General features: G+C 40.0%; 2 protein-coding genes across 3 annotated transcripts in view; both read left to right on the plus strand.

Moving 5' to 3' along the window:
- LOC307263075 (serine/threonine-protein phosphatase 4 catalytic subunit B) overlaps window positions 1-5,954 on the plus strand; it is a 43,843-nt gene extending 37,889 nt beyond the window's left edge. The window contains exons 5-9 of the mRNA XM_080044113.1: window positions 360-461; window positions 639-812; window positions 899-1,025; window positions 2,276-2,465; window positions 5,086-5,954. Coding sequence (XP_079900239.1) covers window positions 360-461; window positions 639-812; window positions 899-1,025; window positions 2,276-2,465; window positions 5,086-5,215 — 723 coding nt within the window. The 3' untranslated portion in view covers window positions 5,216-5,954. The remainder of the gene's footprint in view (window positions 1-359; window positions 462-638; window positions 813-898; window positions 1,026-2,275; window positions 2,466-5,085) is intronic.
- A 2,743-nt stretch (window positions 5,955-8,697) lies between these two features.
- The window catches only part of aldh3b1 (aldehyde dehydrogenase 3 family, member B1), a 63,617-nt gene continuing 59,140 nt past the window's right edge, over window positions 8,698-13,174 (plus strand). Inside the window, exon 1 of one of the 2 annotated variants that reach the window (XM_080044275.1) lies at window positions 8,698-8,814. The gene's annotated coding sequence lies outside the window, so the exon portion shown is untranslated. Of the gene's footprint in view, window positions 8,815-8,862; window positions 9,000-13,174 lie in introns of those variants that run through there. The other variant, XM_080044276.1, reaches the window with a different exon arrangement.

Below are 13,174 nucleotides of genomic sequence, written 5' to 3' on the forward strand. Positions count from 1 at the left end.
CGAGAACCAAATTATTAAGCATATTCAATGTACAATACAGTGTCAGAAAAGCGCACAGTGCTTTTATACTTCATCGTCTAAGGGTGGCACGTCATTTAAAAAAAATGTATAAGGCTAACAGTTGATCAACGGTGTCAAGTAAATTCACACACATAAGCACCAGAGGGCAATGCATCATAAGTTTAATTCCCACCCACAAACGGGTAGCCCTGCCGTACTGTATAACAAACTCCTTCCGTGCTGGGTTGATGACGTGCAGAAGCCAAACTGTGCCGAGCCGAGCCAGCACATGTGTATGGCAAAAGGCCATACCAATGTTGAACTATTTTATTTTATGTTTTAATCCTTCCACATGACAGGTTGGTGGCGATGTCCCAGAGACAAACTATCTCTTCATGGGTGACTTTGTGGACAGAGGCTTCTACAGTGTGGAGACTTTTCTTCTTCTGCTAGCTCTTAAGGTACATGTGATTATTTTTCCCCCTTTAGAGGGTTGCGGTTTAAGTAATGATTCTGATTCCTTTACCTGTGCGGCATGTTTTTAATTATTATTTTTTTTTTACCAAATAACAAAAGTCATATGCATAATTAATTTTCTTGAGCATATTTTAATCTCTTGTGCCTGCTCTATTCCATAGGTGCGTTATCCAGACAGGATAACCTTGATTCGGGGAAACCACGAATCCCGGCAAATCACCCAGGTCTATGGCTTCTATGATGAGTGTCTCCGCAAATATGGTTCAGTCACCGTCTGGAGATACTGCACAGAGATATTTGACTACTTGTCCCTTTCTGCTATCATTGATGGCAAGGTTAGAAACATTGTACAGTATTTCCTGATTAATTTATATAAGTTCCTCCATCACAGTTAGGTTAATAGATTCCTCTCTGTCCTCAGATCTTTTGTGTGCATGGTGGCTTGTCCCCTTCAATCCAGACACTGGACCAGATACGGACCATTGACAGAAAACAGGAAGTGCCCCATGATGGGCCCATGTGTGACCTCCTGTGGTCAGACCCTGAAGGTATATAGCATCTAGCAAAGCCTTTCAAACACTGTATTGTTAACACACATACTTGTGAATGTTCAAGGAAACTAAGTATATAGCATGATAATGGGCAAAACTGGCAGATGTGGTGGAATTTTATTTTAGATATGGTAGGGCTGGGCGATATTACCTACAAATGTGTGTGTGTGTGGGGGGGTCTTAGGTTTTTTTCTGCTGCGTTTTGCTCTTTTATTAGACAGATTGGAGAGACAGAGTTGAAATAGGGCAGAGGGGGGAGGACAAGCAGAGAACCTACCACGGCTCGGATTTTAACCGGGTCTGCTGCGATGAGGACTGAGCCTCATGCGGGGGAGATATGAACAAACATGAATTTACTATAATAAAGTGCTAACCTAGCTTTAACCAAACTTAACTTGCAAAAATAATTTAAAAATATATAAATTTTCTTCTTAAACAAAGATGAATTAATTGAGTGCAAAACTTGCTGACACTTTTTGTAAAATAAATAAAAGGTGCATCAGTGCCTCTTGGGGAAAAAAAAGTATTGCTTCCCTGAAGAAAACACTTCACCTCCAGAGAATGAACCCAGCCTTCTCTACTGTATAGGGCACAATGTCTTAGGCAATATGAAACACCACCGCATCTGTGTTGTGTTTTTACTTGGGTGCTTTCCTGTGTATGGGATACTGTGAAAATTAAGTCACACACTGCTCCCACTCATCTGAGTGCCATCAGACAGACTTTACAGCGCGGACAGTGGTTAGCTAGTTGTTAGAAGCTGCTAACCCGAACCATTTTATCCCGACTGGGGTTGCGTTTTTTATACTAGCTGTGCGAGAATGCCGTTTTTTTTTAACTAAATCCTCACTTTTACCGCGCACGCACATTGTTGTTATTTCCCGACGAGTGGGTGTGTCAGAGACGTAGGTGAGGGGGGTGGAGCAGAGGAGCCAAGAGTGAACTGCCATCAAGTTAGCCAGCCGTATCTAGATATTGATTGCGCTTTTTATAGTGCTTTTACGGTAAGTTCTCGGCTCACTTGACCGCAGTGAGAGCAAACCGCCAGTTACTGTATTTACCCTAGTTAAACGGAATTTAGATTTTTGGGATTTTCATTTAACATTGTCCGAAGAAATTGATCCGAATTACGATGTTAAATCGATTAATCGGTCAGCCCTAAGATACGGCATTAATTACATTTACGACTGTCTCTCCAAAGCCATGTAAGAAGCAGATGTTGACCTGACTGATCTTCTCTCCCTCAGACACCACAGGGTGGGGGGTGAGTCCCAGAGGTGCTGGCTACTTGTTTGGAAGTGACGTGGTAGCCCAGTTCAACGCCGCCAACGACATCCACATGATCTGTCGGGCACACCAGTTGGTCATGGAGGGCTACAAGTGGCACTTCAACGAGACTGTGCTCACTGTGTGGTCAGCACCCAACTACTGTTATAGGTAGGTACATGTGGTAAAAACAACCATATGGTCAACACCTCAATAGAGAAGGACAGGCCCGGTGAAGAGACACTATGAAAATAATCTTGTTATCATGGGGAAGACACGTGGTGGGCCTGGAGAAAGACTGAAGTATTTAGGTCACAATTACTGCTCCAAAGATGGATTATATTTAGGTTACTGTCAATAAGCAGTAATCATTAGTGAGTTTTCAGCAGTTTGAAATATGAAGTGTTTTTATTTTAATGGAACCAGTATGTTGATGCTGTGCAGGGGCGTAGCACCAAATTCTGGGCCCCTGTACAAAAAGTCCTGATGGGCCCCCTGAAAAGCGGTCTTACAATACACATGGCTCTCTGAGCCAGACAACTCCACAATATTTCATCTGATGAATGACCAAATCATTACTTTTACCGGTGTTTCCCCCATAATATGTCTTAGTCAAGGTGGTCACTGGCCAGGGTCAGGAAAATGTTGGGGGTATTTTGCTCGAAGATGCCAATGCGCACTATAGAAATAAACAACCGTTTATTTGAATACAGTTGTGCAATTTTGTTTGCTATGTGCAGGTATAATTTTATAGACAGTACAAAACACAATTAAAGAAAACTTCTACTGTTTTGGTGCAATACTATACAGACACACTAAATACAAATAATAGACCACACACTTGTGTAGGCACATCAAGTGCAAATTTAACTTTTTAAAGTTCCTTTATGGATGGGGGGCTGTGATTATTGTGGACAATAGGCCTACTGTGATGCGATAGCCTATAATTCATGAATGGTTATTATTAGCCTACTTACTTGATTTCTTTTTAAATACAGGTCGTTTTGGAACATGTCTTTCCCAATTTAAAACATAAAAATAAAGCAGCATTGAAAATTCAGAAAATAAATCTTGTTGGCCTACACTAGCATGCTGTTCTACAAATAACTCAATAGTTGAAATCATAAATACAATGTGTTTTCCCCTTAAAATGTCTAAATGCATTTCAAAGACAGTAACAGTGTGGCACTTCTTTAAACTTACTGAAACTTGCAGGGGCCATCACTCATGTATTCATCAGACTTTTCTTTGCGCTGTCTGAGCGGATAGATAGGTTGTGTTGCCACAGTGATGTGGAGTCTTAAACTGTTCTAGCTTTGCCAGCACTTATTTCTGTAACGCTAAATATCCCCATAGAAACATTGCTTCGTTTATTTTCGCCACCAGTTCAATTCAATGTTGGCTTACTCTGCCGCACACATGCCTTAGTCATGCGCAGGCCCCTGATCTCCTTGCAAGGGTCAGGGGCCTATCACGAGCCAGTCAATTATTATTATTTTTTGGAATGGCATTGTTCAGGGCCTTCGAAGATCGGGGCCCCACATTTAGCTTGTTAAAAAAAAAAGAAATGTATGGGCCCCCCTCTGCCTTGGGCCCCCCCCCCCCCCACGACTGTATCACTTTTCCCCCCAGTCCGTCCGCCCTGATGCTGTGGCAGTGCCAAGTTGAACCAGGCTAAACTTGAATCTGCAATGCTATTAGTACACAACTGGATTTCACAAATAATCATTAGAGTGGACTGCATTGAACAAAAAAAATCTATTCAACTGTCGGAACCTGTTACACAGACGTCATATCAATTCTGGTTGAGGTAGGGTTGGAAGTCCGCTGCAGACAGACAGCTCCCAGACACTTTAGAAAACTCATAAGTAGTGTCTGATTACGGACATGCTGCTCAGACTAATTGGCCGTTTCTTTATTAGTTCACGGGAGTAGTTTCTAAAGTCTGTTTGGTTTGTTGTCATTTTGGGTTAGCTTAAAATGCTTAACTAAGCCCCTCCCATACTTCATTGGTTCGCCGCCTAGCGTTGCCAAGTCGGATTTTATCAGCGACTTTGGTCTCGCTTGTTTTTTGTTAAGTCAGGTTGGGTTGCATTGCTTTTTTTGGGCTTGTTTTTATAGGCCTGGTTGCTTGTTTCACTTGCGGATCTGGCGAGAGTTTAGTTTTAGAGAGCTCTGAATTTAGTCATCCAATTAGTCTTCCAATCAATTTCTGTACTTTTAGCTTTTTACAGTCTTCAAATAATTATGTTATCTGACATGGACCATCCTCTGGATGGAATTACATCATCTAGGCCTACCCATAATTATTTTTATTTTTATCAAACTACATGTTAAACGGCACCAAAATACAAGAAAATTACATAAACTCTTTTAATAATTTTCTGGAGGAGGACCCCAGACTCGAATACTCACTATATTTATGCTTGTTATATAATTATACTATATTTTTGAATGCATTAAATACAATTCCCTGTTAATTTAAGAATAACAGTGCAGGATTCCTTCAGGTGATTATTTGTTTATATATTACTGTTTTTTTGCTTCTTCGGGAAGCTCTCTTTTCATCAAACATGTGTTTCTATCCATGGGGTTTAAAATGGAGGGACCTGTGATTTTGGGGCCTTGTGGTATTTTTGAATACAGAAGTGGCTGAGATAGTGTAGTTTAAATAAACACAAGGCAAATTGAGTGTGGTGTGAGAAGATCTACATAACAAAAACTACTTACTTTCCTTTCTTAATTTTTTTGAAAGTTCTTACCAATTCTTCATCTCTCTCTGGACAATCAGATGTGGCAATGTGGCAGCCATCTTGGAGCTGGATGAGCATCTACAGAGGGAGTTCATCATATTTGAGGCAGCACCGCAGGAGACCAGAGGCATCCCCTCCAAGAAGCCAGTAGCTGACTATTTCCTGTGAGATGATTGAGCAGACATCTGTGATGTGTCCAATGCTCCAGTAGCATTTATCCCCCTGCTGCTGGATGCTTCTGTCAGTCTGAACTCAGAGCAGACTTGAAAGCTCCACACAGCTTCAGCTTGAAGAGCTGGCTCTTTGCTGCACTGCCCCAGCCTGACATAGCAGTCACTGTGAAAGGTGTATGGGGTGAGGTGGATACTGGGCCCGTGACTGTTGTCATTTCTCCTCAGCTTCTTCTTTCTCCCATTGGCCTGCTTCAAACTCTCTCACTGTGTAGATACACCTTTCTCCATCCCTAGGTTAACTTCCACTACTCTTGTAGTATTTTTTTCATGACAAACATTGTCATTTAGTTTTAGAAGTATTTGGAAGGAGTTTTTTTTTTAATATGCAGATGTAGGACGTTTCTCAATTTGTATCATTTAAGGAATTCCATCAATGCATGTTTTTGATTTTTGTATAATTGTTTCTGCCATTGTTAAATGTACAATGACTTTTTCGCTCAAAGCCTGTTTTGCTTTTATTTTTCTCTTAAACAGTCCTGTCGTGTATGTCACTATTAAACATACTGTGTTCTGCTGCTCAGCTCCATCACAAATAAATACCAGAAATGTAATGACTGGCAAACAGAATTCACTATATTCACCATTGTTTTCTCGCTTAATTCCTTTGAATCTACAAGTCTCTGTAGGTCTGTAATTTTTGATATTGTGATAATAAAGTTTTTGTATCGATTCTGGTTTATGTTCAGATGTGGTTGAATGACATGGCAAAACTAACCATTGTTGCATATCCACTTGTTTGATAACTGCTTGTCAATTATAACTCAGTGGGAATAGTCAAGATTATAAGGGGTGATTTCACCCTAAACATCTGCTGAAAAAAATATTGCCAGATATTTCTCTCACTTTAAAAGGACTAAAAACATGAGCATTGTTAAAAAAAGCCAAACTGATGGTGTATTTTCAGTATGTTTTTCCCCCCACTTGTTTCTTTACTGATGTTACTTATCTAGTATTTTTGTTATTTTTTGCAAAGATTTCTGTTTGTGTGACCTGACTGATAATACTCAAACTCCGACTGAACTTTACACTGCATAACAGGTGCTATTAGTACCGGTAAGTGAGCTCGGAACTCACTTGGCCATCATTTTGTAAACTAAAAAAGATTAAATTCTTAGTTAAACTAGATACGAGTGAAATGTCATCAAACTGTGGCAACTTTGGGGCCCGGCCACCTGTGTCATGGTTGTTGTGTCCTTGGTCAAGACACTTCACCCACCTTCACCGTGCCTTGTGTGAATGTGTATGATTGCTGTGTGTTTGAGGTGGTGATCGGAGGGGCCGATGGCGCGGAATGGCAGCCTCACTTCCGTCAGTCTGCCCCAGGGCAGCTGTGGCTACTATCGTAGTTTACCACCACCGGTATGACTGTGTGAATGAATGGAACCTGGAACCCTGTAAAGCGCTTTGAGTGCCTTGAAAAGCGCTATATAAATCCAATACATTATTATTGTTATTATTATTAACTGTTAAGTAAAATATTTTAAGGTTACATTTAATCGCGGGCGGATGTTACAATATGAGAAAACCCACAGTTTGGAGTTCTTGAAAGGTAGAGGCTGAATCCCAGCGTATGGACAGGGTTGCCTAAAACAATTCAAGTCCTCGACCGGACTTTCTGCAGACGTAATCGATTTAATTGACGACGTAGTTGAAAAAAAAAAGTTTTGTTGTCAAGTGAAGAAAAACTATTGTGTTATATAATTTAAAAAGTCACTTGATAGTTTAGGTTAGAAAATGTATTCAAATATTAATTGTGAACTAGGCCTATGTAGATTTAGAGCTCACCAAAATGTTATTAGGCCTATTTGAGTCTTTAACCTTCGTCCTGTGTTAACTTTCTGCTACCATCCATGGTGTTAGCGGGTCGGTTTCGACCCGTGTCTGAATTCAGCTGTAAAAAAAAACTAAAAACCTTTATCTATCATCCAGTTTGTTTCTCATCTCTTGGTTACCTTGTTAGGCTTCCTTAACCATGAATATATTGTTTTTAATATTTTTGGTGTAGGCGGCTGGGCCTTTTTTTTGTCAGTATGCGCCTCAATTTCAGTAAAAAAAATTGTAAAATTAACCTCAAGAGAATCATATAAATAAATATTTGGTTGTTGTGTTACCTGATCATTACTGAGGGGTATGAGAACACATTTCTTAACTAAATTTGTTTTATTTATTTTTTCATATTAATATTATTGACTTTAACATCTATGGTGTTACTGGTCAATTACGACCAATGAATATTTATTTCAGAAAAGAGCAAAAAAACTTTTATTTCAGCATTATACAAGCACACAATGAAAACCAGAACAAGTCACAACACAAAATATAGATATGTAAGGTCAAATAAACAACAACCAATCAACAAATCAAATCAATCAAAATCAATTACTAGTTCCAAAACTAGTAAAAAAAAACTGAGTAAAAGTCTCTGTGTAGGCTATGTGTGTGTGTACAGATGTGTGACAAAAAGCAACACTTTCAGTGTTCTTTGCAGAGATATTTCTTGCAGGTAAAGCACAATACTTTTATCTTTCTGTCCTTAGTGCTTCGGCAGACCTGACACCTCTTATTTATAGAATCAGGTGGCCATTTTCACCAAAAACATGATCCAGAACTTGGCTCACTGTATATCTCCTCATTTTTGAATACTGCAAATAGGAGATGTGCACTCTGCAAGTCACCAACTCTATACTGAATTGACCTCACATGTCTGGATATGCCCGCCTGTTTGTTTCGCTATTATGCAGGTATAAGGGCAAAAAAAGTCAAAATGAGAACCTCCCCAGAGCTCACATGATTGGGAGAGGAGCTGACTGTCATTGTGTTGGCTGACAGTGCACTTATGATTTCAGTTTTGGCTCTAGTTATTGTTTTTTAAATCTTATTTTATGACCGGGTCGAAAACGACCCTAACACCACCAGTGTTATAATTTCCACCAGAGCATTTTATAATTAAGTGAAACATTTTTAATTTTTTTAATTTTGTTGAAATAGTGGTTCCTGACAAAGTCAAGACATCTTGATGCAATAAACAAAATGTAAGTAGTTCTTTTATGCATTTGAAATCCAAAACGGGTCGGTGGCGACCCTAACACGAGAGGAAGGTTAAGTGGTGGTAAAATAAAGCTGCGCAGTGTAATAGAAATGTATTGAGGTCTAATCAATAAAAGTCCTGTTTGACAGACATTTATTTTTTAGAATGATAGCCTATATGTTGAATAGATATGTCAACCTACAATAAAAGCTTTTACATGGGATAAATTACTGGGGGCAAATGCTCGAAGTCTTTAGCCTCGTTTGAGAAGGAGCCGTCGTACGGCTGATTATGCAAGCCAAGTCAAGGAAATCTCGCATGACAAGTTGTGCGGGTCTGTTTTCGAGAGCAACCAAAACCATCATCCTTCCCATTTCCTGCTCCAAATTCAACCGGTAGTTTGACAAAGATGCAACACCCGGAAAGCCATTGAAGCACTCCCTTTTTATCATTTCTTCCAGGCCGGAGTGCAGTGATTTTTTTTACAGAAAATTCACATTCTACAGGTAGGCTGAACACAGCAGTGTTTTTTCTTGATTCAATTGTCCGGTTTGTTTGCTGATACTTGCTAGATCCCGCGGAGCAGTTGGTGTTTGGAGTTTGTGTTCGTAGGACATCTCCGTAAATTCAAGTGAGGGTGAAATTCATTTGTTCAGACATTCACCTGCAACTTAAGACGCCAAAAACTCAGGTAATGGGGAAATGATTTGCGAACGTTATAGAGGCGTTTTGTTTGGTCTCCCCGATCTCTGGCCACAGTGCCACCACACGCTTGCATGTCATAGTATTAAACTTAATGTGGATTGTAAATGTTAATGCTACTTCCTGTGTACATTTAACAGTAAGCTAGCTCTTTTCCACCAATTTGCTGTTTATCTGAACGACGCGCGTTTTCACGGTTAAACAGCACCGTGCGTGCTACTGTAACCGTCCAAAAGTGGTGTGACAAACCTCCACTGGAAACCATCACAGTTTAATCATGTCTGCTTTCCGCAAAAGTGAATACAAAACCATACACTTGAAGACATCTGTTAGATCAGGAAGAAATAATGGTAAATTCGGCGTACGGATATTTGTAATAATCCTAAATGTTTACTATTGGGCCTACGTCGCAAAATGTATTTAGGAGTTTCCCTAAAATCCATTAACACTTACGATGCTGAAGTTGGTTTATGATTAGGCAGCTAAGGGGATAGTTGTGGGGAACTTTATTCAGGCTACTATGGGGCAATAACCCCCTTTTTCCTGAAAACAGACATGGAATGTTGTAAAGGTTGTTCACCAGAAATTATATCTCGGACCAACAAGGATCACAACCTGGGTGGACAGGCAGGGGCCTCTACGAATAGTAAAATCTTCTAACCTTTAAGCAGGGGCGTTTCTAGGTTTAAACATCCGGGGCTTAGCCGGATGCCGAAGAGGGACAAGGCTGGTGCGCGCAGCAACTTTTTTTTGTATACTTTAATGCACATGCACATTTTTTCATAATGCTTTACCTAAATAAACAAAATAGGCAGTTTATTATAGCTTAAAATAGCTACCTGACTGATGTGCTGCTCATCTCCAGACATCTAAAGTTCCATTCAAGTTATTTCAGAATAAAATGAATAGTGAGACAGACCTTATATTACCCAGGGGTGTCAAACTCATTTTCACAAAGGGCCACTCTACGATATGATAATCACACTAAGGGCCCGACATGGAGTTTACTGACATGCCTTCTTTTTAATCCAAAAAGTAAAAACAACATATCTATAAATGTATTGTATACAACCTTTGCATAGGGGCATAGGCTTGGTTTAATTTCAACATTTTGGGGGGCAAATTTTAGGTGGGGGTGTGGGGGCTCCCCCAGACATTTTTGAGCGTCATACACTTAATTTCCTGCATTCTGATGGATTTCTAGCCACCGATCTGTGCCTTTTCTGCATCAATTTATAATAGAATTTTTTTTTTTTTCTGTGACGGAAAAGACAACATTCAGGTTCCTGGAGAAAAACCTATAATGGAATATAATGCAGTAAGGCTGTCAGGCATCCTTGATTGTTCAAAACTTTCTGCACATTCAAATAGGGTGACCAGATGTCCCGCTTTGTGCGGGACAGTCACGCATTTCCATTACTTTTCACACGTCCCGCAAATTGAGACGTTGTCCCGCATTGTTATTGACAGTGAGTCCCCCTTTTTAAATGCGTGTTTTATAATCTGGCATTTATCCGATGCTGTGAGGCGACAGCAGTCTCAGTTTCTGTGTGTATGTGGGTGTGCGTCTCTCCGTTTGTCTGTGTGTGTGTGTCTCCGTTTGTGTGTATCGCGCTACCGGGGCTGCTGGGCTCTGTGAAGGTGCTGCCTGCTTCAGCGTTTACCTTCCTGTTACTTCAAAATGAAAGCCAACTCACGTTTGTCAAGTGAAATGCTAATGTGAAGCCAGTGAAATGCTTTTAATGTGAAGCCGCAGCCTTAATGCTCTATTTGTTTAACAGTAGCTAACTTAACTGCTGCGCGCTGATCTAAAGATAGTGTTTTTTTAATATAGAAAGCCGTGTCTCTGGCATTACCGGTGGTGACACGGGTTTATTTTGCTAAAAAAAAACGGCCCTTTGTCCCGCATTGTCCCGCACAAACGTAGTCTTTGTCCCACATCTGGTGAATTGGGATCTGGTCACCCTACATTCAAAACGCATCACATGTTTGTTTTTTTAGGAATCATGACAACAGTGTAAACTATTGATGACACTTTACATTGGTAATGAAATGACAGCCACCATTGGAAACGAAAGGGGTGGGCAATCAGCAGAGCTAACGTTAGCTAGTTAGCTAAATTGTAACTTAAGGCAAAAGTTAGGAGCCAGATAATGTTAGCATCCATAGACCCTTGAAACAAGCACTCATCAATATTAGCACGCTATTTACCGTACTTTTCGGCCTACAAGCCGCGACTTTTTCCCCGTTTTTCGACCCTGTTATTACACAGCACAGTATATATTCTGTAGCTACTAGGGATCGGCGTTAGTAATCGAGTACTCGAGTACTCCTCGTTTCAAATGATCTCGATTGGTGGATGAGGAAAATCGTTTTTTGTTTTTTTTAGTGTTTGTAGCCTTTAGGCCGGCCAGCGGGCCGCCCCTATTTTAAAATGTTATATACGTGTACAAAACGGCACAAAAATATAAAGTTTAACAAAATTAAATATTTTGATCCAAGTTAAATAAACTAAGCGTTGTGTCAAACAGAAACCGCAAATAACTGCCACCTCCGTGCAGCGCAGCCAGTGTGTGGTCTCCACAGCACCGCGGAGCTGAATGTGGTGCTGGAAAACTTGGAAAGTCACGTAAAGAAGCCAGGCTGACTTCGGGCACATTCGAGCAAACGACATTTAAGAAGCCTTTATTATGGAATATAGGATTGAGATTCAAAAGCCTACCGGTGTAACGTTCCGTTAACGAGGAATTAGTCGCGGTAATTAGTCACGGACAGGAGTGAGCATTACGCGGTTGGATATACTACTACTTCTACTGTTTTGGTGAGTTATTTAGCCCATCTATGTGTTTAAATTGTAGGACAATAATTGTATTGTATTTGCTGCCCTTCTTATTTTAAATGTCTATTTTGATTGTTAGCCAACTACAGCCCATGCTTTTTTTCTCTCTCTTTTTTCTCTCTCCACCGCAGACCTACTCGATCGGTTTAAATTGTGGCCCGCTTATTTAATTACTTTCAGTTAGGAAAATGTGTTTTAAACTTGTGGAAAATAAATCCTTAATATCATATGGCAACTGTGACTGTTTGACATAAGCATTGAGCGCTTTATTGCGGTCAACTGTTGTTCTGTAGACAGATGCGTTGCGTTCTAAAAATAGAAAAAAGTTTAACGAGGAATCGATTGATCCTCGAGGAATGCAAGCGATCACACGAGTAGCGAAAACACTCGTGCCCATCCCTAATAGCTACTATTGCACAAAATGGTAACACTTACGTATGTTATGCAAATATGCAACTTGTTTGTTGAAATGTTAATATATGGGAGCAGCCATCTCTTTCCCGACAATCCCCTCTGTGCACGAACTCTTACATATGGTAATTAAACATTATAATACCTGCGGCTTATAGTCCAGTGCGGCTTATAGTACGGAAAGTACGGTAGCCAAATTTGCCTATCAGAAAAGTATTTTCTTTAATGCAAGTTCATCAATTCATGGCTTAAAATCTTGAGCTGTGGAACTTTCAACAGAAATTCCTAGCAGTAAGCTACAAGAGTGTCCTAACCATTGGGAGCATGTGCGACATGCGGATACCGCACAGGCTCCACATGTAGCAAAATTTAATAAAAATAATAATAATAATATATATATTTTTTTTACAATTTTTTTTTGATTTGGGGCTTTAGCCTAGTGACGCCACTACCTTTTAAGCCTCCTTTTTACTTAATCTTTGTGGAAAACGTCATCTGGCCAAGGAGGAAAAGATGGTTTAAAATTAATTTGACCCTTCTTCCTAACCCTTCTTCTCCTGACCGGCATCATTGCATGACGGCGAAAATGGACTACAACCAGGGTTTTTCCTGCATAGAGACATTTTCGGCGCCCCCCAAAGAGGATTTACCGAGCGCCAAAGGAAAATCAACAGCGCCAAAATGATTACAATTTGAGAATAAATATAGCCATTTAAAACCTCTCCAAATTCAGCCCAATTTAAGTCAGCCGTCTTGAGGGGTTGGGCAATAACTTGAATTTCAATTTTGATTACTATTACGGCTTCCCTCAATCATGAAAACAAAACGATCGTAATTAAACTATAATTTTTCTGCACGGACCAAGCAAATGAGAATATGGATCATTAGCAGAAGAAATACATGATTCGAATGTT

The sequence above is a fragment of the Ammodytes marinus genome, assembly GCF_949987685.1.
Source record: "Ammodytes marinus genome assembly, chromosome: 16".
In the NCBI taxonomy this organism is placed as follows: domain Eukaryota; kingdom Metazoa; phylum Chordata; class Actinopteri; order Uranoscopiformes; family Ammodytidae; genus Ammodytes; species Ammodytes marinus.